The sequence below is a fragment of the Adiantum capillus-veneris genome, chromosome 20 (genome assembly GCF_014529385.1).
Source record: "Adiantum capillus-veneris isolate H3 chromosome 20, ASM1452938v2, whole genome shotgun sequence".
Lineage (NCBI taxonomy): Eukaryota > Viridiplantae > Streptophyta > Polypodiopsida > Polypodiales > Pteridaceae > Adiantum > Adiantum capillus-veneris.
The window spans coordinates 100,403,281-100,428,551 of record NC_140950.1 but is presented as its reverse complement, the minus strand read 5'-3'; the positions used below and the strand labels follow the sequence as shown (position 1 = coordinate 100,428,551).

General features: G+C 44.6%; 1 protein-coding gene across 8 annotated transcripts in view; it reads left to right on the top strand.

The window, feature by feature from the left end:
* LOC147432993 (jmjC domain-containing histone demethylation protein 1-like) overlaps window positions 1-25,271 on the top strand; it is an 87,736-nt gene that overhangs the window by 62,141 nt on the left and 324 nt on the right. For 7 of the 8 annotated variants that reach the window (XM_086492743.1, XM_086492735.1, XM_086492740.1 and 4 more), the window contains 4 exons: window positions 2,574-2,672; window positions 3,009-3,077; window positions 3,157-3,280; window positions 3,368-3,445. In XM_086492743.1, coding sequence (XP_086348869.1) covers window positions 2,574-2,672; window positions 3,009-3,077; window positions 3,157-3,280; window positions 3,368-3,445 — 370 coding nt within the window. Of the gene's footprint in view, window positions 1-2,573; window positions 2,673-3,008; window positions 3,078-3,156; window positions 3,281-3,367; window positions 3,455-25,271 lie in introns of those variants that run through there. The other variant, XM_086492736.1, reaches the window with a different exon arrangement.

The window sequence follows — 25,271 nt, the reverse complement described above, 5'->3', positions numbered from 1 at the left end:
GCAACGACAGCCGATGTGCACGGAGGAGCACCTACGGTAGCCCCTCGTCTGGAACCCCATGGTTAGCACTCAGAGAGGCCACTTGGTTGGTAGTCGACCGCATGTTTCCTGGGGTCCCATGGCAGCAGGTCCAGCGCGCTCTCTAGGTGACTGGCTAGAGTTCACAGGTTTGTCAGAGGAGGTACAGGGTTGCCAGCTGTGCAGGGCATGAGAGGGGTGCAGAGCATGTGTCAGGACATCTCAGAGTCAGTTCCAGGTGAGTGGCTCACGCCTCTCGAGCCAGTAGCACCCCGGTGGATGGGAGCCTTCACACAACTGGAGGTTCTCATTTCAGTCAGGGCCTGCTCAGAGACAGTCCCAGCCCTGTTCTTCGAGCTTCAGGGTGGGGGACGATTACAGCGAGTTGCAGTAGAGGCCCCGTAGGTAGCAGAGTGCTGTTTTCAGAGGATCCGAGTTGTGGGCATCTGTGGGAGGACTTGCGTCATAGACCCTGACCCAACAGCTCTTGAGACTGGACACTGGAGGCTATGGGCTTGGGAGTGCTGTCCACTGGCACGAGTATAGTGGGATCCCGGTGAGTGGCTATGGAGGGACCCCTTCTCTTCTGCAGACCACCCAGGAGTCCCCTTCTTTCAGTACACTGTTTGGCTTGGACATCATATACTTGCAGCTTAGAGAGAGGCCCACCCTGCTGCAGCACGTCATTGGCAGGAGGAGGGCCTCACAGTCGAGTTCTTGGCAGCCTTTTGGCAGAGGCTGTGGGACTTCGGACAGCCGAGGCGCGTCACTTTGTTCCAGTGGCTGGTTGCACACAGAGCTTCAGCAGTAGGGAGCTGGCTTGTGCATAGTGGTCTTTCGGCCGCATGTGCAGCTTGTGACCATTTGGTGGAGAGTCAGCATCACTGTCTTTGGGATTGTCCCTCGGCCCAGCAGGTGTGGCTACGAGTTCTTCGGCTGATGCCTGCTCTCTCCACGGCTCGACAGTACACCTTGGGGGCAGCGGCTTGGTCCACCCTCACGGGCCCGGCACTTCAGTTTGAGCTATCTTCCACCAGCAGGATGATAGTGATGCAGGGGGGGCGACCTACACTCCAGCCTGCTACAGAGCTTACTCCACAGGAGTGGTCCAGTGAGAGAGAGGAGTGTTGGGAGCTCATCAGTGGCCTGACACTTTGGTTCATCTGGCGGGCCCGCTGTTTCCGCATCTTTGAGGCTCGCCCTGTGCCACCAGCAGAGACTTTTCGTGACTTCTGGCTAGAGCTGATCCATACTCTTAAGAGGACAGCTTGAGGGACTACAGGGCAGCTCCGACCGCATGCGGGAGCGCCGCGAGGCTTTCCTTCGACTCTGGCGCCCCGGGCCTTTCTACACCATAGTCAAGGGGGTGCTCAGATGGCACTACTCTCCACCTGTGTGGCTCTTCCCTCCTCCCATCTCTTGATTTAGCCTCATTGTATATATGCTGTTTTTTCATTGGGAGAGTCTCCCCATCATGCTTGTTGTAGCCCTCTCTTGCAGAGGTGGTTGTAGCCCTATGGGCAGTTTTCATTAACTAATAGAAGGATCTTTTTCTCGGAAAAAAAAAATGTTTTCTATTCTAGTGTTTTTTGTTTTTGGGATCAAATCGTATCTATTGCAATGTCTTTTGCTAGTTGATTAAGTGTATTTTAGAGCTTCATGGTGCTTGTTTATGTATGCTATGGTTAAACATTGAAGAGTCATTGAGGAGGTGCATGATCTCACGTCATTTGTCATTATTGAAGTATCATATTAAAAAAGTCGATGTATTTTATCTTTGATTCTCAAAATTACGTCTAGAACACGTATTATACCCCGCATATTAAACATCCCGTCTCATACCTTGGCTACTATCTCAACCATGTCCATCTTGCAGTGAAATCAGCGAGGCCCACAATATGGGCACACCGCTTAAGAGACCAAATAAGTTGACGGTTGCCGCCTAGCTACACTTTACAGATTTTGTTGCATATCCTCTCTTCAGTGAATGGCACAGTTGCAAATCATATTGAGATTGCACATTTAGAAATCTTTACACTTTTGTAGTCTCTAAAGGAGCAATATTGCATTTATGTTTACACCAACAAGATTGCAGGTATATATCCAAGTTTGTGAATGTCACTTTATTGGGGGGAGGGCGATTTTGGAGTCCAATTTCTAACTCCAGGACAAGCTTGTGCGACCCTTTCTGGAACCTCTTGGCCCTTTATTTTGCAATGGGCTTCTTTGTTAGATGGACAATTTGTTCATGTGGAACAGTTCTCCTTACGTGAGTCGTACTTAACAGCCGCTTCTGAAATAAAATGAAGACGTGACTTTTTGGCAATTATTAAAGACCCTCGAGCTCAGATTTTCATCTATCCTGTTATTCTGGTCCAACTTGCCTTGCAACATGTTATCTTTGTTTTTAACTTAGGGCCATGTGTTTTTTGAACAGAATGATCTTTTGTCAAATTATAAATCACATTGCTTAAAAGCATTGTCCCCATAATTTTTACTGAGTTGCTTTGTTTAATGACTTACTTTTTACATGACATAAATTTATTGGATCACAGACCTGGAGGTTGGCCTCATAGTGTCGCCACACCTGTTGACTCCTTTGTAATTGGTGGAAACTTCCTGACTGGCTACAACTTATGTCTCCAATTTGATGTATATCCGGATTATTTGGCTAGGTTTTACATGTTTATGTGATTGGATAGTGTACTGCCTTTGCTACATTGCATGCTTGCATGTGTCCTAGTTGAAAAAATACTTTTTTACTGCATAATGTGGCATAAGAGGCTATGAAATTTATCTTATGAATGTCTGGCACATGCAGGAATTTAGCTAGGCTGACAAACAAGTTTGGCAGTGTGTAGACTGTTTGTGATAGTTTTATTATTATTATGCCCATAATAGCTATGTTGTACAGAAATGCACAGCGATATGTTGAGTTTTGTTTTGCATTACCTTTTATAGCTCTTGAAATTTCTTGACTTGTAACAAACTTGGCACATGGAAGAACGGCTGAAAGTGCGCCGCAAGTTCCGTTATCCTTTGTACAAGCCCTTGATGTGGTTAGTTCATCATCTGCAGACAACTTCATTGACACATCCCAGCTTCGTGCTCTAAAGCATTAAAAAATATCTGGCACAGGCATACTGCTTCGTACTATCTGAACCTGCTGAGGAAGAAGGGAACTAAGAAGAAGAGTCTCAAGGTGTGGGAGAAGGAAGGTATTAGAAGCCTTTGTAGCTCTCTTCAAATCTGGATCCAACAGGTTAGTTCTATTCTTAAATGTCGTGGAACCCTCTCTTAGAATATCAAAGGGATTATAGCCCTCTTATTCTTACTTTCACCTGTGTAGTCTGTAGAGACTGGAGAAGTACCTGATTGTATCCATGATCCAAAGGCTCTTTTGAAAGATTTGAAAACTTTGGCAAAGGCAAGCTAATTTTTGTTCAAATGTAACTGTAATTCCGCATGTTGCTTCTTGTTCAAACGTAACTTTTATTGAGCATTTAACCGGCACAACTCGTTCTTATTTGATTTCTGAGATCTTTTCTTGACATGATGAGAAGTCATTCTTTCCTCTATATAACCTCCTTGCCCTGTCCTACCAGAGCATGCGAGCTACCATATCTCATTTCAGTAGAACTATAGAAAAAAGATGAATTAATCCTTTAGGGTCCAAGCAAAGCATGTATGAGACCTGTCTTACTCGCAGAGTGACTTATTTCGCCTATATGATTGCTCAACTTGATTAGGAGTGGGCACATGGGTGATGCGCATCTGCTGCACCTGCAGCTCAGCTTAGCTATGTTGTCTTTTGCTGGTCATCGCTCTCACCCTGACATTATCTATTCCTGGTCTTCCATACCGCCTTCCCCATCTGGGCCCTTCTTGCATGCTTGTGCTTGCTTCCTGCTCCACCTGCAGCTCAGCTCCACCAGCAGTGCCAAGGCTGGTAGCCTGCGTATGTGATCTTTTCAAAGGTCTGTACTCTATGCATATACAAAATGTGTTGCCCTTCTATTGGAGAGCAGCAAGGAGAAGTGCTCGGTTGAATTAGACCCTTCTCTAAAACCTTAACTACTTGCTTGAGAATCTCCTCAGCTTACCCAGTATGGGAGTTGGTTTGGAGGAGACTGGCCTAGTACCAGATCAATCCTATGATCATCCAGGCTTTCAAGTGGTAGCTTATCTAGAAGTGACTTGATAAAACAATCTTTATGCTTCTGAACAAACTAAAAACGAGAAAAAGACTCTAATCAAGATTCGAGAGCGAATTCTCTTTAGACGCATCTCGTGCAAAAATCCAGTAGAAACACACTTTTTTATTTCTTTCTTAATAGAAATCTGGCTTACAATAGGGAAATTCCATTTGACATCATCATAAACCTTTATCTGCTTTCTCTCAATATCAAAGTAAGCATCCTTTGACAAGCTCAGGAATTCTGTAGTGCCATGACATACCCTATATAATGCCACATCCCTCTATAGGTGCCATCAAGAATGATGCTTGATTTTTGTATTCTCCAATCTGAAGTTTGAGTTGACCTAGCTATGTTAGTAGTCAACTCTCAAATGCAGAACTTGGAAGTAATAGGAGTACCGACTTGTTTGGTGTGAGGGACAAATGCCTGCCATATCAAGAGAGATAAAGCTGTTCGTGGATCTGGAGTGGTAGAGGACTATGATTGCTCATGCTTCCCCATCCCTTGAGAAGTTATCTCTTGCCCTTCTCTTGATCTTTGTTCCCTCGAACTTCCGCTGCTGCTGCGAGAAAGGGTGGACCTTGCTCTGATACCATTGTCACAAACGGGACCGCACAACATATCAATAGCCTCAGATAGATAGAGCTTAGGCAGGGATTAGACTGATCTTTTGGCATCGTTTGTTGCTCATCTTTTGGCATCATCCTGTAGTCTCTTGGTGATTTCAGTTGCCTCTTTTCCCTATCTTTCGTCATCGATAACTCTCTTCCTTCTGTTTATCCATTGCCTTTAGCTATTAGATCATACGAGTTGGCGGGCGACGCTGAACTCTTGCAGATGTTCATTGTCCTTTTCACCATTGGTGGCCTTTGGTGGTTAGGTTTTTGATATATTGTTGCAGAGTGTGCTTTTGGTTGAAGTGCCTATCTTTCAAAGGCAGTTGTCATCTTCTCCCCACTTCGCTTGCGAGGGCACTTTTTACTCTCCGTAGGAGAGATTTTCCCCCAGGCTTTCAGTTTCTACAATGTGCCCATGTGGCAAGATGTATCTAGGTTTTTATAGTTTCCAGTTGTTGGCTTCAGGCCTACTTTGTAACCAGTGATGTACTTGTTCTCAGAATTGGCACCATTTTGGCTGACTTTTCTAGTGAAAGAAATCAACCTTCCTCTTTCTGAGAGAGAAATGAAATGTAATATTAACGTCTTCAAAAGGCCAAAATGACCTGTGAGACCAAAAGGTTACATGTGGTGAATCTAATACCAGGTGTGGGTACAAAAAGTACAAAGAACTGAAAAGAAAATAGTGGGTAGGGGTGGGGTGAAAGCTGATACAAAGGGAATACAAAGGGTGAGCTAATACAATGGAGCTCTCTGACAATCGAGGCATCATATACATATACATCAGTATCTGGGACGGCTCCTATGTCGCGGTAGTATGGTATGGATCCTCTGTCGCAATCTGCGTCGATATTGAGAGGGCCCTCTCATCCGTGGGCGACAGGACCGCCCCAACTCTATCGCCCAATCAAGCAGTATACCTCTAGTGCCTCTGGTGTTGTTATGCTGTTGGGGCTGCTCGAACTCCTCTGTCTATGACTGAAAGAAATCTGTAATCTTCCGCTGTTGCTGGATCTCTCTCATTGTGCCTGTCACCAGCGTGTGACTACTATCTATCCTTTTTGTTGATTTCTTTCTTATTATTTATTTACTTTCACTTTTTGGAAACACCCCTCGGGAAATCTAAGTGCCCTGCATTGCATAGCTAGTGTGGAATTGTCCAAAGGGAGTCTAGGCCTGAGGGCAAGAGAGCACTAAGGTTGGACAAGGACTATGGTTAGCCAAAGTGGGGTCATTGACTAGCCAAAGTGGAATCCTTTGCTACAGAGGCTACATTTCAATTATGGGTGTGGCTGCAGTGTACAAAGGGGGTCAGATGACCTAGAAAGATACAATGGCAGTATCTCCTAAAATTTAGGGAACTGCTATTTTGGGACGTGAAAATGTGTTTGCGTCATTACCTCCGGAATGACAAGGGGAACATTTTCTTATTCTGCCGTGAAGTCAACTGGGCAACCAGTTGGGAGATTTTTAGGCGGCAACCCCGAAACGGGAAAATGCTTGTAAATGCGCCAAGTGGCACATTCTGGTGCACTTTCCTCATGCAAGAGAAGGTGGCGCTGAATTTGAAGGGGAAAGAGGCTCATTTGCAGATTTTGTCACAGGTTAAGAGCTAAGGAGTGCTTGCTTTCCCTCCTATGTACAGTGCGGTGCCAGGAGTGATGCCCTGCATGCTACGCACTGCCCTCTCTCTCCCCTATGGCAATATGTTATGCCCCTCTAGTGGGCTTTTCAATTGACCAATGTACAGTTGTGTGGGTTCATGCTCGATTGCCGAGGCAAGAGCCTCTTGCACAGGTACTGGATTAGCTAGCGGCTAATCCCCCGCAGGTACAGGTGAATTCGGAGAGGTTTCACTCCAGAAATCTCGTCCGATTCAAAGGGCAAGTAGCCCTATAGGTGCGGGAGCTCGAGGACTTGCTACGGATGCGACCAGCACGCGAAACGGAGCCCGAAACAGTAAATTACAGCCTGCTCTGTATTTTTGCAGGTTTAGGGTTTTGGCCCTAAACGGACCCTAATACCCCCAGGAGGTTCGGGGACGCGAGGGGACCGCTGTACAGGTGATTTGGCGCATTTTCGGGGCTGAAAACAGAGAATTCAGCGTGCTGCAGATTCTCGCCAGGTTTTGCAAAGTGCCCGTATGCGTCGGGAAAGTCATTCAATGCGTGGGAATACTGACTGTGAAGGGTCCTAGTACAGTTATGTTGCCGGAATCGAGCCGGAACAGCTGAAATTCAGCCAAGCTTGTGCGGGGCAGCTTATAGGGAACCCACGCTGCAGATTCTCGCCAGGTTTTGCAAAGTGCCCGTATGCGTCAGGAAAGTCATTCAATGCGTGGGAATACTGACTGTGAAGGATCCTAGTACAGTTATGCTGCCGGAATCGAGCCGGAACAGTTGAAATTCAGCCAAGCTTGTGCGGGGCAGCTTGTAGGGAACCACAACGTTTATTCCCTCTTTTAAACAATAAAGAAATACCGAAAGGGGCGCCTAAGTTAGGGGCCAATCTGGTGTCGGTCTTCTCATACAGGTGTAATCTAGCAGCTTGTATCCCTTTCCCCTTTGTTGTGTCTTGAAAGTACAGGTAAAGTGGGCGACAATGCCCCTCTTCAAGAGGTCCTCTCTGTGTTTGCAAATCTCCAGTAAGTATAATCCGAGGCATCTCTGATCTTGGTATCTCATGACTCTAGAAAGTGGCCCAAAACCCTCTCTGAATAGACAGTGAAAGTGGCCTCGTATCTCATAGTATATTGGGCAGTGACATATGTAATGTAACTCTGTCTCTGGCTCTATTTGGCACACCTGACAAATCCTGGACTCAGCGGGTACTCCTGCCTGTCTCGATCTCTAGTTGATGTGAGGATGTATGTATATGAACAATTGCACATCGTATCCCGTGGGATAGATGAGTATCCATGTATCCTGGTCTGATCACAAAACCATCCTCCATGAGTTGGAGAGGATGCTCTCTATAGAAATTCATCTTTGTACCTAGCTCATGTGTAGGTTGTATCCATGTCCTCTTCATATCGAACTGAATCAAGTCCTATCTGATGAGCCTGGTAATCTCTACCCTAGTGAGGGGGATGGAGGGTGCATCCAGAGAGTACTAAAATGGGGGTAGCGGGTCCGTACTAAAGCCATGTAACTGAAACCAAGATGTCATCTCTGCATACCAACATGATCTATCTCCCTGGAATGCCAGCTGTGGCGAAGACTCTAGTGCTAATCGAGCATATCTATCTCTAAGGAGAGCCCAAGTGCTGTGCATAAATGAAACTGATCGAGTAAGTGCCTCCACTACCAATGGAGGAGCAGCGAGCTCCGCCCTAACAATGTCATGTGGTACTGAGGCCTTGGCCCTTATCATCCGAGAAATCATAGACACCAAGGGCTTCTCCATACATCTCCATCCATCAGTACTGCCAGCTCTGCTATTATGATCAATTGAGGGGCCCAATATCTCCACTCCGTACAGCATGGCCGAAGTGACCAAAGTGTCAAAGAGCCAAAGATTTGTCCGAGGTTCTTGGAACTGAACCTGTGAACATATCCTCTCAAGTCTCCCCAATGCTGCATAGGCTCTGGTCAATCGCGTATCTGCTGCACGCCTCAGGGAAAATACTGGACCATTGAAAACCGCCCCATGATAAGTGTATGTATCTACATACTCCACAGTTTCTCGACCATATGTAAAAGTGGGGGCGGACCTCCTTACCCACTGCGCCATGGTGTTAAACACCATTATCTTGGTCTTACCAAGGTTCACAGACAATCCACTGTCCCGTGCAAATACATACAGTGCATCCAAATGACGCTGCATCCCTTCTGGAGAATCGGAGATCAACACAATATCATCAACATATAATAGCAATGGAATCCATGTCCCTGCAAGCTGAGCACCTCTAACACCATGTGTATGTACATAATCTGAGAACTCATCTACATATATCCCAAAGAGAGTCGGAGATAGAGGACAACCTTGCTTCACCCAACGGTGGAGTGAATCATGTCGGACATGCCCTGAATAGTGCATACCTGTCCTACCATTGTCTTGTATAAAGCTAAGATCCCCCAGATCAGCTCTGTGGGCACCCCCATGTCTTGCAATCTGCGTATGAGTTTGGCTCGTGGCACTGTATCAAAGGCTTTGCGGAAATCCACAAAGCTACAATATATCCTCCTGCCATGGTGTCTACCCTCCTCAATAATGGCTCTAAGTGTCAAAATCTGGTCAAAAGTGGAGAAACCTCTCTTGAACCCTGCCTGTCCTGCTGCCCGTATGCCCTCTCTCTCTGCCCATCCACTTAACTCATGCTTAAGAATTTATGCATATTGCCTAGCCAGAGTGTGACCAACCATGATGGTTCGGTAATTCCCGAGAAGCATAAGATCTCCCGACTTGAAGATAGGCACAATAGTGGCCATACTCCAAGTCTCAGGGAAACCCTCATACATGGCTCTATTAAACATCATAGCAAGAGGCTCTGCAAGCACATCTCTGGTATGGTCTAGTAACTTGTCAGTAGCGGAAAATAGCATGAACATAGTGATCATTTCATTAGAATAGCTTCCTAATGAGAATAACAAGAGTGCTTGGGTGGAGAGAGCAACAAAAAGTATTAACACCTAGTTAGATAGCATGAACAATACTTCAAAAGAGAGAGAAAATAAGCAATTGACAATAGTTGAGGACCGGATTTGCATGGAGCCGGCCCCCCCTCCAAAAGGCTTTGTATTATGGTTTCTCCCATTAAGAGAGACATTTTACAATACAATTCTTTGTGTTCCTTCAATACTAGCTAGTGCTATGAAGGTGGAAACTTCAAGCACTAAGCACACACTTATTAAACACAACATCAATTCCCTCACGGTCTCAGAACCAAGACCTCACACACCTTCGAAGATGGTGAGAGCTAGCGGGGTATGAGAGTAGATTGAGAGGAAGGAGTATTCTTACGAGAAAGATATACATCTCCTCACATAATCACTCATATTAGCATAGCTTAGCTTAGTAATTAGTATGGTAGAGGAGATGAGCATGCATTGAAGCTTGGCTCTTGGTTGGATATGCATCACAAAGCCAAGAGTTGTTGGTGTATGCCTCCCTTCTCACAAGCTTGCAGTAGGTTGTAAGCTTTCCATTAAAGCTTGAGAAGGAGAGAGAGAGTCTTCTTGCTTCACACATTGATTGTGTGTGTGTGTAAGTCAATAATGCCTTTCAAAAATCAGCCCCCTCTCTCTCTTGGTCGACCCCCCTTGCTAATTGCTCATGCTACTGCCCTATTGGACCTCCCCAGGCCTAGCCAATGGAAATTAAGCAGCATAAGTGATAGCCTTCTGACATGTGTCCCCCTTTCCCCTTTTGTGAGAGCTTTATGTAATTTCTTAATTCAACTAAACTCTCATTGGGCCCCTTGCTCCTGGCCAATAGGAATCAGGCAAGCCATTGGGCTGCTGAATGCTCATTGGACCTCTTGGGAGACTGTCCAATAGTCTTCTAGAGAGCTTAATTCTTATTGATTCTTTTATTAAGTGTTTTTAAATTAATTAAACTAGACTTACTCTAGCCTAATTCTCAGTGGTCCACCTCCAAGGCCATCCAATAGGAATTGAGTACACCTTGTGGGCATCTAGGCTAGGGACCTGACCTGTGTCCCTCATTCCCTTTGTGTAAAGGGAGGGAGCTTGTGTGTGTGTGTGAGTTTCTCTCTCATCTCCTACTTCTAGGGCTCGCCCCCTCCTATGTAGGGATGGTTGAAGACTTTTGGGACACACACCAAGCATCCAATTTCCCTAGGCTTTTGACCTTAGGACACAACCTTTGAATTTTGGAACCTTAGGATTTTGGAAGTCTTAATAGGCTGAACCCTAAGGTCTTTGGAGCCCATTGTTGCACATAGCTCTCTTGAATATGGACCCCCCTTTGGATCCCTATTTTACCTCCTATGGATACCTACTGTGGCCGGTCTGCTAACTTAACCAATATTCTAGCTTTTTCTCCCTTGGCACGTCCCCATATTAAATGATCAATTTAACATGAGAAAATCATTTAGGAGAATTAGATATTGATTATTATGACATTACCTCTCTCTTGAAATCATAGTCGTCCTCGACTATGGGTTAGAGAAGATAAAGCATATTCATTAGTCCTTTTTCCTAGCGGGTAGAGGATCCCTGTTTTACCCTACGACATCGTTCCAGAATGGATGACTAGTCCATTTGGCGCTTGAGAGCCTAAGACATTAGTCCTATCAATCTTCCACAGGAGAGTGACAAGCTCTAGTTGGTGTTTGGGAGACGTCATCTCCGCAAACTTGATCTAAGCATGCATACTACTTCGTTTTTGTGCAGAATAAAGAAAAAGAGAGTCTTATAAGACAAAAACTTTGTTCATTTTTAACATTTGTACATTTGCTTACTCTAGGGAAGCATTGTAAGCATTGACAAGGTTTAGGTTATCCTTTAATTGTATGCCTTGCATCCATCTAGCATCCTCAAAAGGATAATTCTTAAATTTAATAAGCTATCGTCGGATAGTCTCACCGCGTCTTAGTACCTTGTCTTCATGTCGGAGAGTGGACTGGGGCTGCAACACCTCTTCTTGGTCCTTGATCTCTGGTGGGTCTTCAATAGTCGATTCTTGAGGTGGCTCTCCTTTGTAAGGTTTTAATAGGCTCACATGGAAAGCATTGTGTATGAGCCAATGGTTAGGCAACTTGAGTTGATAGGCCATCTCATTGATTGGCCTAAGAATCTAGAAGGGACCATCTCATTGATTGGCCTAAGAATCTGGAAGGGACCATAGTACCTTTTTGCTAACTTAGCATAGTACTTTTGGTGTCCCGTAGGATTCTTGCCCGTTGTGTGCCTTAATCGAGCCTTGAGAAATTTGAGTAAGACCCTATCATTTTCTTTAAAGGCTTGGGCTCTTCTGTGCTTGTCAGCAGCAGCCTTTTGCCTTTGCTGTGAGATAGAGATAGCATCCTTAATCTTTTGGAATGATTCTTGTAGGTCTCTACTATACTCATCTGCAACGAAGATCTTCCCGTGTACCTTAAGTAGCAAGGGACTTTTTGATCTTCCCTCTATTACCTCAAAAGGTGCTTTTCCCGTGGAAGTATGTACAGTGTTATTGTAGGCATACTCCACTAAGGTAAGTACTTCTCCCATTGGGATCTTTGATCTACTTCCGTTACATAGGCTTTTAGTAGATTGAGAATTGTTAGGTTAGCTATTTCACTTTGGCCATCCGTTTGCGGGTGATAGGCCGAAGAGAAATTTAGTCTTGTTCCTAAATTCTCAAAGAGACCCTTCTAAAAATTACTGGTCATTCTAGGATCTCTATCCGACACTATGGACATTGGCAAGCCATGGTACTTGAAGATTTGTGAAATGAAGAGGGTTGCCATTTGATAGGCTTTGATAGTCTTTTTGACAGGTATAAAATGAGCTTGTTTACTGAACCTGTCTACTATTGTCCATATTCCCGTATTCCCATGGATAGACTTAGGCAATCCAAAGATAAAATCCATGGATGTGCTCTCCCATGGTGAATTAGGGATTGGCAAAGGTTGAAGCAATCTAGGTTGCTTCCCTCTATCAAACTTCGTCTTTTGGCATACCGTACATTTAGAAACATACTCTTGTATGTTTGTTTTCATGGTAGGCCAATAGAAATATACTCTTGTATGTTTGTTTTCATGGTAGGCCAATAGAAATATGTTTAATCCCCTTTAGGGTAGACTGAATCCCTCTATGCCCTGCATAAGGAGAAGCATGAGATTCATACATTACTTTCTCACGTAGTGAGCTAGTAACGCATAGTCTATTGCCATAGAGAAAATAACCATCTTGTAAAGTAAATGGTTCCTCTTTCTTCCCTAGTGCAAGGGCTGAAATCACATCTCTAAAATCGGGATCAATAGCATACTCATCTATCATAGATGATAGATCATTGTGAGTTGCTATGGAAACTGCATTCACTCTCGGCCGTCTTGAGAGTGCATCGGCTACTTGATTATGTTTGTCAGCAATGTGAGCAATATGAAAATGAAATAATAAAAGAAAGTTTGCCCACCTCATTTGTTTGTCGGAGAGCTTGGTCTGCGTCATGAAGTACTTAAGACTTTGGGGATCCGTTCGCAGAATGAAAGGAGTCCCCAATAAATAGTGCTTCCATGAGTCTAAAGCATGTAGAACTGCGAGGAGTTCCTTTTCATATATGCCTAGAGCTTGCTCAACAGGGTCGAGCCTTCGACTTTCAATAGCCTATGGCGTGCCCTTCTTTGAGCAAAACAACTCCAAGGCAATCGCCACAAGCATCACATTGGACCTCAAATGGCTTTGAGAGATCCGGTAGTGTAAACACAGGTTGAGAGATAAGCTTTTCTTTAAGCTTTTCGAAAGGATTGTTTTCCTTGGCAGACCATATGCACCTAACGTTTTTCTTTGTTAGGTCATGTAATGGTCCTGCTATTAGTGAGAACTTTTCTATGAAGCGTCTATAGTATGCACACATATCTATAAAGCTTCTTAACTCGTGAAGATTCCTTTGTTTAGGCCATCCTTTTATTACCTCAAACTTTGATGGATCCATTTGGATGCCATCTTGAGAGATAATGTGACCTAAATACTGAATCTCTTGTAAGAAAAATTCACTTTTCTTTTGATTAACATGAAGTTTATTCTCTCTTAGAACTTGAAATATTACCCGGACGTGTTACTTGTGTTCGTCTAATGAATTAGAGTAGATGATGATATCATCTAAGAACACTCCGGTGAGGCCTTAATAGCTTCTCCATCAAGCGTTTGAATGTGGCTGGTGCATTGCTCAAGCCAAAAGGCATGACAATGTATTCGTAAAGACCAACGTAGTGGGAAATGCGGTCTTTACAATGTCTTGATCAACTATCCTTATTTGATGATAGCCACTTTTTAGGTCAATCCTACTGAAGTAGGTGGACCCTTGTAGCTTATGAAATAGGTCTTCTACCGGTGGAACGGGAAACCTATTCTTGATAGTGATCCTATTTAGTGCTCTATAGTCGACACACATACGATATGTGCCGTCTCTCTTTTGCACTAGTAGCACAGGAGAACAAAATGGAGATGAGCTAGGCCTAACCATGCCCTTCTCAACTAACTCATGCACTTGCCGCATAATCTCCTCTTGTTCAGCTTGAGAAACTCTATAAGGAGGTTTGTTAGGCGGTGAACTTCCTGGAAGAAGTTCAATTGTATGGTCATCATTGCCTCGTTTAGGAGGTAGCTCACAATCCTCTTAGGACCTTGTCAAAGCTCTCAAATTGCCTCTTGCAACCTGAATCCCCTCTTCTTTGTAAATTTACTTCACTAGTTTATGGTTGGGATAGGGATCTTGATGTGCATTTTGATAGTACATCTTCCATTTGCACATAGAAAAAACATGTATTAGTGATAGAAATGCACATGCACTTTAAACTTGAAATACTTCAAAAACCCAACTTTTGTTAGGTGCAGCGGAATGATTGTTTGCGCTTTGCTCAAGATCTATGATCACAAACGAAGTGAATGGACACTGTGCGTGCGAGTGTATGAGACTGAGAGATAGAGAGAGAAGAGAGATACGACACTAGAGACTGTTGTATACCCTCCTCCGAAGGCCCCACTCTCGTCGGAGAGAGTGGTCTACTTATGATTGCACAAAGTGGTATAATGACGATGCAATGGACTGATGTAATCTGGGACTATGCCGATGATGACGACGGTAATGACGACGACAACTTTAGGGCTAAATTTCAGCCCTAACCTATTCTTGAGCAATGTCCTCTCCATGAATGACAATAGGAGAATCACTTTTGGCATTGAGAGTTAAAGTGTTAGCCTCAAAATCAATGAGAGCCTTAGTATCACGAAACCATTTAATGCCCAAAATCATATCACATTCTGAGAGAGGAGAAACAACAAATCTTCTAGTGAAGGCAGTCTGTTGAATTGCAAATAACACATCAAGGCGCTCCTCCGTGATGAGAGCGTCTATACCGGGACGAAAGCCAAAGACCTCGATAGGAGATCTCGGACTAACTTCGAGGCGGGCTCTCTCAACAAGAGAGGAACTGATTACATCATGCATACTACCTGGGTCAAACAAAATGACAAAACGCTGCCCCGACATACGACCATAACATTTAATGAGAGAATCATCAATGGGAGGGTCAGGAGAAACGTGGGGCACACTCGTGTTATCATTCATTGCATTGACAAAGGAAGTGGGTTCTGTGGATTCTTTAGATTCATTCGATTCAAGCTTAGAACATGTTCTTTTTATGTGACCCTTAATGTGACAATGAAAACAACTACTTTCCTTAGAATAAGTGCTCTGCTCTTCCGACGTGATGTATCCTCCTACAATTCCTTGTGGTACCTTTTTATCTGGAGTAAGCTTAGGTTTAGCAATTGTGTTAGCCTTACCCTTAGATTCATTGGAAGAATTCTTTTCTGAGAGATTGTTGGAAGATTGATTAGAAGAGTTACCATTCTTACCATTCTTACCGTTCTTACCGTTCTGAGGGTTCTGAGAAGTCTGCGAGGTACTTGTGGAAGTCTTGTTCTCCTTAGGCTTTTCCTTGTTGTGCTTCATCTCTTGTGCGAGAGCAATCGCTACCGCCTTGTTGAGATCGATTGGATATAGTACCTCGACATCGTACTTGATATACTCGTCCAATCCAAAGAGAAAAGCCTCTTTGCGCTCATCATCCGATTTTCGTAATTGAGTACCTAGCTGCAAAACACGATTATAAAAAGACATAACCGGCATACCATTTTGCTTGAGAGAGCGCCAATCGTCCTTCAATCCTGCAAGGTACTGAGGTGGCATAAACCGCGCCTTGAGCTTGTCTTGGAAATCAGTCCAATTGAAGGAAAGGGGCGTGAGTTTGTCAGCTTCCTCTAGGTGCGCGGCTAGCTGTGCCTCTTGCCATGCGAGAATCTTGCAGATGATAGAAGTCGCCTGCAGGCGCTCTACCTCTGCGGCTAGGCTCGATTGCTCTGTCGGTAAAAGAGAAAGTTGAATGGTGGGCTCAGTGGGGTCGGGTGAGGGGGCTTCATTGGAGTCCCTCTGCGGTGGGAGCTTGAGCCTCCATCTGTGTCGGCTGCTATGAAGAAGAAGCGAAAAAAAAAGAAGACAAGGGGGGAGGCTCCCGTTGGACCAAACACGCCAAGGTGATTGGCGAGGCTCGACAAGCAGGGTAGACTAAAAACTGAAAATACAGGCGGGCGGGGAAAGGGCAAAAAGGCTGCGGGCAAGGAGGAGGGCGGGCAAAAGGATGGCGGAGGGACAGGGCAGCGGCAGGGTTGGTTGGGCGGGCAGGCTGAGTGGGCGGTGGGGTTGGCTGAGCGGGTAGGGCGTTGGGCAGCCAGCGGGGAAGGGCAGCGGGGACGACCAACGCGAGGGCTGGGAAGGGGGGAGGGGGTGGGCAGCGATGGCGAGGAGGGAAGGAGGGACAGGGAGTAGCGATGGCGAGGGGGAGAGTGCGTGTAGCAACAGCAGCAGGCCAGCGAGTCAAGCATGTCAAACATTGTCCTTAATCATTTAGTACTCTTCCACCCCTCCTAGATGGCGTACTCCGGGACGACTGTGTGCATGGGCTGAACAATCGTGTCTATGCATAGCCGTGGTTGGCTCTACCATGCTTTGAAGATCACTGCAGTTCAAACCATTATGCTATGCAAGAGGTGGGTCTTGAGTGATTTACTCAAGGGTTTCTGATGTCGAGGCTTGCTGTTGCTGTCTTCCAAAGAGCAAATCTTGTAGCTCGTGTGCTCTTTGCTTGATTGTACCATCATGATGCTTCAGCACGCTGTTTTCTTGAGCTTTTGGTACCAGTAATGACTGTTGTCGAGCTTTTACTCGCCATTGATACCTTGGTTTGTCTTGGTTAGAATGGTGTGGTTGAGGTTCCTGAGACTTAACTCATTGCTTGATTGGTTTTGCAGTTTGCGGAGAGGGTAAGTGCTCCTTTTTCTTCTAAATCCATTTTGTGTTAGGTTCCCTGCTCGGAGATGCTCGTCTGTGTTTTGACCTTTGGAACCGTCTTTGATATTGTCGATGATGTTTTGGGTTCCCAGATTTGAATTGGTTTGTTCTTAAGCTGTCCTTTCGGTACCCAAATTTTCCTGACTCCTTGCATGCTACTTGTAGCATTTGCTCGCCGATAGGATGGAGAAGATTGATTACCTCGTAGTTTGCTCTGCTGATTGCTTCCTTTCCATTCCTTCTTGCTTGGTGCAATTGGAACAATGAGTTGTCCGCCTTTAGGTGATAGCTTGAGCTGATTCATATCCCAATCTGGTACTGCCTTGTATGTCCGTATCCATAAAATTCCAAGAATGATCGTCTCATTCATGTATTCATCTGGTAAGCATACAAACTGATGAGGGCATGAACATCGATGTACTATCACGTTTAAGTTGACTACTCTCAATGTTGGTGTTGGATTCTTGTTGCATCTTTTTATTGTCGCTATTCCTGCTGTCAAAGACTGACTTATTGCTTTCTTGTACGTGGAATAACTGACTGCATTTATCCGAGCTCCAGTATCGACCAATGCATTCGTGCTATGATTGTTGAGTTGTACTTTGATGCGAAGGTCCATTCCATCTAACCATTCCTCGTCTGTTGACACTGCATCTTTTGGCAATTCCCATTGTCGGTCAGCTATTTCCAGGGTGTTGATGGGAATAGGTTGATGATTCTTGAGAGCAGCTTCTTTTGAGTATCCGAAGCCGAGCTTCCTCTTGGGCTTCATCATTAACCTACTGTCTTTTTATCTTCCTTTGCTTAGATGTATGCATTCGTTCTAGCAATTCATTGGTTAGCGGCAAATTGTCCTTCTTTAAACGACATCCGCTAATTCAATTAGCCATTGGTTCACCATCTAGGGTGGATAGCTTAACTGCTCCACTTGGAGATACATCTTCAATGATAAACAGTTCATTTTCCTTTTTCTTAAACTTGGGAATGTGTTGCTTAAGGGAATAGACTAGAACTAAGTCCCCTTTTTTGAAGATTTTTGTAATTAGATGGGAAGCAAAAAACTATTTTTGTTTCCGCTTTTGTGCGTGGATGTGAGCTATAGTTGTTAGCCTTTGCTCATCTTGCTTCTCTAAATCTTCAAGTCTATCTGACAATTCATGTCCAGTCCACTCAAGATCTTTTGCTACCCTTAATGTCGGTAATAGAAATTCAATTGGTAGTATGGCGTCAAGGCCATAAACAAGGTTAAAGGGTGTAGCATTTAAAGCAGTTTTGAGTGAAACTCGATAAGCCCATAGAGTTGCATGGAGATTCATTTTCCAGTCTGTTCTTCCTGAACTAACCACTTTAGTCAATATAGAGCTGAGAATTTATTCGTATGCTCAGCTTGTCCTTTTGCTTGTGGATTATAGGGAGCTGATTTGTTATGGATGACCATAAATTCATTAAGCAAATACTCGATTACCTCATTGAGGAAATGAGTTCCCCTATCACTGACAATTTCTATAGGCAGTCCATATCTTGTGAACACATACTCATATAAGAATGAGGTAGTGGTTTTGGCATCATTCTTTTGAGTTGCTTTAGCCTCGGTCCACTTGGTCAAATAGTCCGTAGCTACAATGATATATTGAGCTTGGGTTCTATAAGCAGGTGGCTCTATTGGCCCAACAAAGTCTATATCCCATTTTGCGAAAGCTCTAGCCCCCATCATTGGTCTTAAGAGTATCCTATCTACACGTGTTGGCATTTTTGCTCGTTGACAAGCATCACATCTCCGAACATATTCCTTGGCTTGTGCAAAAAGTGTTGGCCACCATATGTCTGCATTAAGATTGCTCTTGCGGTGGTCTCACTAGAAAAGTGACCTCCAGCTAGTCCAGCATGTGCTTGTTCTATAATCGGAATATATTCGTCTTCATTTGCACAAAGACGCAGATGTTGCTCCTTACCTCTCCGATACAATTGATTTCCAATAAGAGCATAGTCTCTTGCTTCGGTTTTAATTGCTCTTTGACTGCGTTTACTCATATCCTCAGGAAATGTTCAGCGCGATAAGTAAGTGACTAGATAGTTACTCCACTTAGGAACAGGCGACATTTGAAATAATGTTACATGAGGTATGGGTGTTTGTTTTTTACATTGAGGACAGTCCTTTACGAAAGAGCGAACATCAGTCCGCATAGTTGGCCAAAATACTCCAAGTCTCAAGATCCTTTGCATAGTTTGGTCTTCCGCAAAGTAAAGTTCCACTATGGTAATATGTGCTTGACTTAGGTATTGGTTTTTCTCTTCAAGATTAATGCATAAGAGCAATATTCCATTTCGGTTTCTTTTGTATAGCCTACCAACTAGTAATTGATACATAGCCGATTGCTTGATTAATCCGACTGTAATAGGAAGTGGTATTTGTGAATCCACGGTCAGCAATGACACCATATTTTCCAACCATCGAGGTATCATTTCCACGGAGAACAAATAGGCATTTGGTAGATCATCATTTACCCCTTTAGGTGATTCCCCTGAAACAATCCTTGACAAATGATCTGCTCTTTGATGAGTAGTTGTCACAAGACGGGCACCATGTGCCAACAGAAAAGAACAGACTGAACAGACTTTTAGCACTTCAATAACAACTGAACTAAGAGAGAGAGACGACACGCGACACGGAGTGGCGGAATTCCACCCCAGAGAGTATTGGCCCCAAACCTTGGCACCCCTTTCGGTATTTCTTTATATTGCATCAACACAGTACAAGCCGGAACTCCAGACTCTGCACCTTCTCCAGGAATCATGCCAAAGAATGAGCCCTAACCTCATATTTAAAGGCTCTTGGCCTAAAAAGCAATTACAGTGAAAAGCCTTCAAACTCAAAAGCATCTAGTCCAAAAGCAAAGCCACAAAGCTGCCAGCGTAAATCATGGAAATCCGTACAACCTGCCATGTCATTAGCCAGTGTAAAACGAGAAAATCCGTACAGCCTGCCACGTCATCATGTCAGCACAATTTTCAAAAATCTGTCGTACAACTCCCACGTCATCAGTTTTGCGTGTATATGGGTCCGGCTTTATTTTACTTCCTTTATGTCACTAGGGCCCTATCGGACGGGGTTCCCATAAGTTGGTAGGACTTCTTTTTCTGTTACTTGTTCTCGTAGGGTTTAGGCCCCTCGGGCAGCATCTGCAAGTTGGCTCCATTCTTTAGGGTTTTGACACGTCAGCAGTTTGTGACATCTCCCCTTCTTGAAAGAGAGTAATCGTCCGCGATTACATCATATCTGCAAAACAACTTAAGCTAGCTAAAAAATTTCCGAGGGACATTCCGAGGGATAATCAATGTGCTCTTTTTATCAAGGAGTTAGCTTCTCCTTTCGTCCCGATCAGAACTCTTGATATTCCGACGTAGTAAAAGTAGCCATCACACCCAGACCGTACTAATCTTCCACGGGTGTCTTGATGCACTAAAATTACATACCCAAGCAATCTCATCCAATTAGGAATATTCAGTGGTTGGCACATCACAATGCAACACAAATGCTCACATATGCATGTTACAAGACATAGAAACATGAAGCCGTCGATGAACACTCCTCCCGCATAACCTAACAAGGTCCGGGCCGGGAGATTTTCAACGACTCCCTCATCACTCCTCCCGCATAACCTAAAAAGGCTCGGGCTAGGAGATATAGAGGCCTTTTACAACCAAATGTCCCCCTGGTTGCAGCCTGCGTCGTTTGGAGGTGCTAAGAGTAATCACTGCTCAGACTTCTTAATACTCCTCCCGCATAACCATCCACGTCCGGGCCGGGAGTCACAACAACAATACTCCCCCCGTAAAATAACCACAAGGGTTCGGGCCATGAGTAAAAACCAGCACTATTCAATCATTCAATACTTCCCCCGCAAATAACCACAAGGGTTCGGGCCATGAGTATGAACAAGCATTTTCAAACATCATTTCTTACTACTCCACCCGGGAGTAAAATCACCAATCATTGAAACCAGTTTTAAAACCAGAGTCAAATATTTCAAATCGGCACCAAGACAGGTTCAAAACAGATATTACAAATTTCAAACAATACTTTCTCAAACAAAGTTCAAAAGTATCTAACTATAAAACAACTAGTGAGTTCATTCAGTGTTTGGTTCGGACAATTGAACTTTGAGGACGACTAGCTTGCCCTTTTGCATCACGGTGATGGTTCGGTTCTGGACCTAGAGAGTCGCATCATTCTTGTCATGCCAAGGCATGCCTAATAGAATGTCACAGTTGCTAAACTTCATGATGTGGAAATCAGCTTTTCCATGATAATCTTGAATAGTCACTGGAAGAGCACCAATGAGCGTTACTACTTTCTGAGTTTGCCCTGTGGCTAGCTCAGCTTCAATTTCTCCACCCTCTGCATCATAATCAAAGTGCATCTGCTTTAAGAATTCTGGATGGATGAAGTTCTCTGTAGCTCCGGGGTCAAAGAAAATAAGGGCTTTGAAGCCATTGACTTTGCCATATGCTCGACACAATTCATTTGTACTCTCAAGACGTATGCCATAAATATCAGGAACTGGTCCAATAGCGGGTCTGGCTCTCTTAGCAAGAGGTGGCGCTGGGGTTCTGTCGACCATTGGTGCGGGCATCGGCTCCTCTGGTCTACCAGTGTGCGTGGGATAATTAGAATGATTATGCCCTGTTTGAAAGCATCCAAATCATCGACCTTCTTGTAGTAAGGTGTCTCGTTGTTGAGGCGTCAAACGAGGCCTTTGCGGTTGATTTTCACGAGACTCGAGAATTTGTTCGTTGTTGCCGAGAGTTGTGGTTAGTGGCTGGAGATTCTTCTGTGGTAAACTCTAACTTTCCCTTCATCAGTTTGTAGCTGACTGCGGCATCGTCCATAAGTTCTTGCATGGTAGAGACTTGCTTGGATAGACAATATTCCTGCAATGGTGATGGTAGTGGGCCTCCAAGGGAACAGATCTAAAGAAGACACCGAAAGGTATACGTCGAGAAACCTTTGGTTATATTCGTCCATGGTTTCAGTGGCAAGCATTTTCAAGTTGCCCTACTCTGCCAAAATCCGGACTTCAAACATAGAAGTCATGTAACTACGTGCAAAAACTGTCTTGAAAGCTTGCCAGGTCCTTGGAGCATGCGGTTGTGTCGCGATTGAACTCCACCATTGCATAGCATTATCTTTAAGAAATCCCGTTGCTTGAGAAATCTTGGATTCTTCTGTATAGTTCCCTAAAGCATAGATGTTGTCGAATTGCTGTAGGAACTTCAATGCTTTCTTGAGATCTTTCACCCCGGAAAAAGTGAAAAATTTGATTGTCGTGCCATCATCTATGAAATCTTTGGGTTAGTTAGGCGTATATCCCAGGTATGGATAATAAGGGTATCCATATGGGCTCCAACCATTGTAGCTTGGTGGTGGAGGTGGGGGCAATGGCGGTGGCAAAGGCGGTTGCACTGGATCAAGGTCAGATGGCTGCACCATATCCCTGAAGACTCCCCCAATCGGAATAGACGGCTGAGAAGGTTGCTGGTTGGAAGCTCTCGTACTTTCTGGTGCTGGAGGAGGAGGTACCACTTGGGGCATCAGAGGGGGTAACATGTAGTTCAAAAATTGTTGAAAACTTTGCAGCATCGGAAGATTCTATTGAGGATGCCGCGAAAGAATGTCGTGGAGTTCGTTGAGAAAAAACTGCAAATGCTAAATCCATGAGTTCCAAGTCTTGCGTTCTTAATGGCTTATGCCCTGTAAGACATGAGCGGTGAAGACGGGAGCACGCCCGATGCGCGATGAAGTAAGGGTGGGAGTGGCTAATAAGTCTGGGTTGGAGGGTGGAGGGCGAAGATACCTCAAATAAAATTCCAATAGCTCTGTCTCCTCTTTTGTAGGACCGATATGCTTTCAGAAAAGCACACGCCTGATGCTCTGATACCACTGTCACAAGACAAGGTGCCAATAGAAAAGAACAAACTGAACAGACTTTTAGCACTTCAATAACAACTGAATTGAAAGAGAGAGACGACACGCGACACGCAGTGGCGGAATTCCACCCCACAGAGTATTGGCCCTAAACCTTGGCGCCCCTTTTGGTATTTCTTTATATTGCATCAACACAGTACAAGCCGGAACTCCAGACTCTACATCTTCTCCAGGAAGCAGAGAGAATGAGCCCTAACCTCATATTTAAAGGCCCTTGGTCTCAAAAGCAATTACAGTGAAAAGCTTTCAAACTCAAAAGCATATGGTCCAAAAGCAAAGGCAAAAAGCTGCCAGCGTAAATCACGGAAATCCGTACAACCTGCCACGTCATCAGCCAGCGCAAAACGTGGAAATCCGTATAGCCTGCCACATCATCATGTCAGCGCAATTTTCAAAAATCTATAGTACAGCTGCCACGTCAGCAGTTTTGCGTGTGTATGTGGGTCCTGCTTTATTTTACTTTCTTTATGTCACTGGGGCCCTATCGGACGGGGTCCCTATAAGTTGATAGGACTTCTTCTTCTGTTACTTGTTCTCTTAGGGTTTAGGCGCACTTATTTTTAGGCCCCATCGGACGGGGTCCCATAAGCTACCGGGGGTTAAAATTTAATCATAAATCTTTGTTTGCGAGTGATCGGATGGAACCATAGAGATAACTTAGAGCTGCCAATTCCTCAAATTGCTTTACAATGGTTTCAGCTAGCTTGTCCGCCATAGCCTGTTAATCTTTTGTTTCCATGCCTTTCAACGTTTGCCGAGTTTATTGAGTGAGCTCTTCAAGTGTATCCGGCGTCCACCATTTGTTGCAGATGTCTCCTCAGCTTTGGAAGTAGAGGCGGTCTTAGCATTCAATTTGGCTTTAACTAAACCTCCTCTTCTTCTCCTCGCTCCCAAGGCAGGGAGCGCGAGACATAGACCTTGCCCTAAGGTCATGGTGTCGTGTGACACCCTCTGATTGGGTGACCCCCCACCATCAGCAACACGAAAATCATCAAGGGCACTGTCTAGAATGCTGTCGAGATCATCATGCTTAACCATGGCACATTGCTCCTTGTTGTGCCAACTCTCACTTCTTGGCATGTAAAAATTTTCTTAGGCCGGGTTGAGACGACTTTTTGCTATTTGGCACTCTAGAGAGAGCCCTTGATGATTTTTGTGCTGCTGATGGTGGGGGGTCATCCAATCCGAGGGTGTGAGAGGAGACCAAGACCTTAGGGCAAGGTCTAGGTCATGGGCTTCTTGCCTTGGGACCAAGGGAAAGAGGAGGAGGCTCAACAAAAGCCAAATCGAATGGTAAGACCTCCTTTACCTCCAAAGCAGACGAGAAATTTGCAAATGGTGGGCGCTTGTCGGATACACTTAAGAGCTCGCCCAACAAACTCGGCAAACGTTGGAAGGCTTGGAAACGAAAGATCAAGAGGCTATGACGAACAAGCTGTTTAAAAGCATTGTAAAGCAATTTGAGGAATTAGGTAGCTTTGAGTTATCTCTATGTTTCCGTCCGATCACTCGCGGGAAGTGATTACAGTGGTATCAAAGCTCAGCACGATTTCAACATGATGGACGGAGAACATGGAGATTCTACAAACCAGAGACATATATGTGTCCATGTAGCTGGGTCGAATCACAAACCCATCTCGTGTGAGGTGGAGAAGATGCTCTCTATAGAAAGCCATCTTCGTGCCCAACTCTTGTGGCGGCTCTATCCATGTCCTCCTGGTATCCAGGTGGATCAGGTCCTGACGAATGAGTCTAGTAATCTCCATTGAAGAGCTAATTGTCTAGAAGACCCAAGGGCCAGTCTAGCATATTTGTCTCTAGTAGTATCCCACAAGTTGTGAACAAAGGAGTGCACAAAGGAGATTGATATGGTAAGTGCCTCAATCTCCATAGGAGGGGCAGCTAGCTCTGCTCGAATGATAGCGTGGGGTACGGAGGCCTTGGGCTCTGATCAGTTGAGAGATCATAGATACCAAGGGCCTCTGCATACGTCTCCAACCATTGTGGCCTACAGAAGGTCCCCATGTCTACATCCCATACAACACAGCTGAGGCTACTAAGGTATCAAAGAGCCATAACTTTGTGTGAGAGAGAGAGAGAGAGAGAGAGAGAGAGAGAGAGAGAGAGAGAGAGAGCATTATTGCTTGTGCAGATCAGATAAAATAACTCGAAGAGCTTTTAATTGAGAGAGAGAGAGAGAGAGAGAGAGAGAGAGGGAGAGCATTATTGCTTGTGCAGATCAGATAAAATAACTCGAAGAGCTTTTACTTGAGACCACAAAGAGAGAGAGAGAGAGAGAGAGAGAGAGAGAGAGAGAGAGAGAGAGCATTATTGCTTGTGCAGATCAAATAAAATAACTCGAAGAGCTTTTAATTGAGACCAGAGAGAGAGAGAGAGAGAGAGAGAGAGAGAGAGAGGGCATTATTGCTTGTG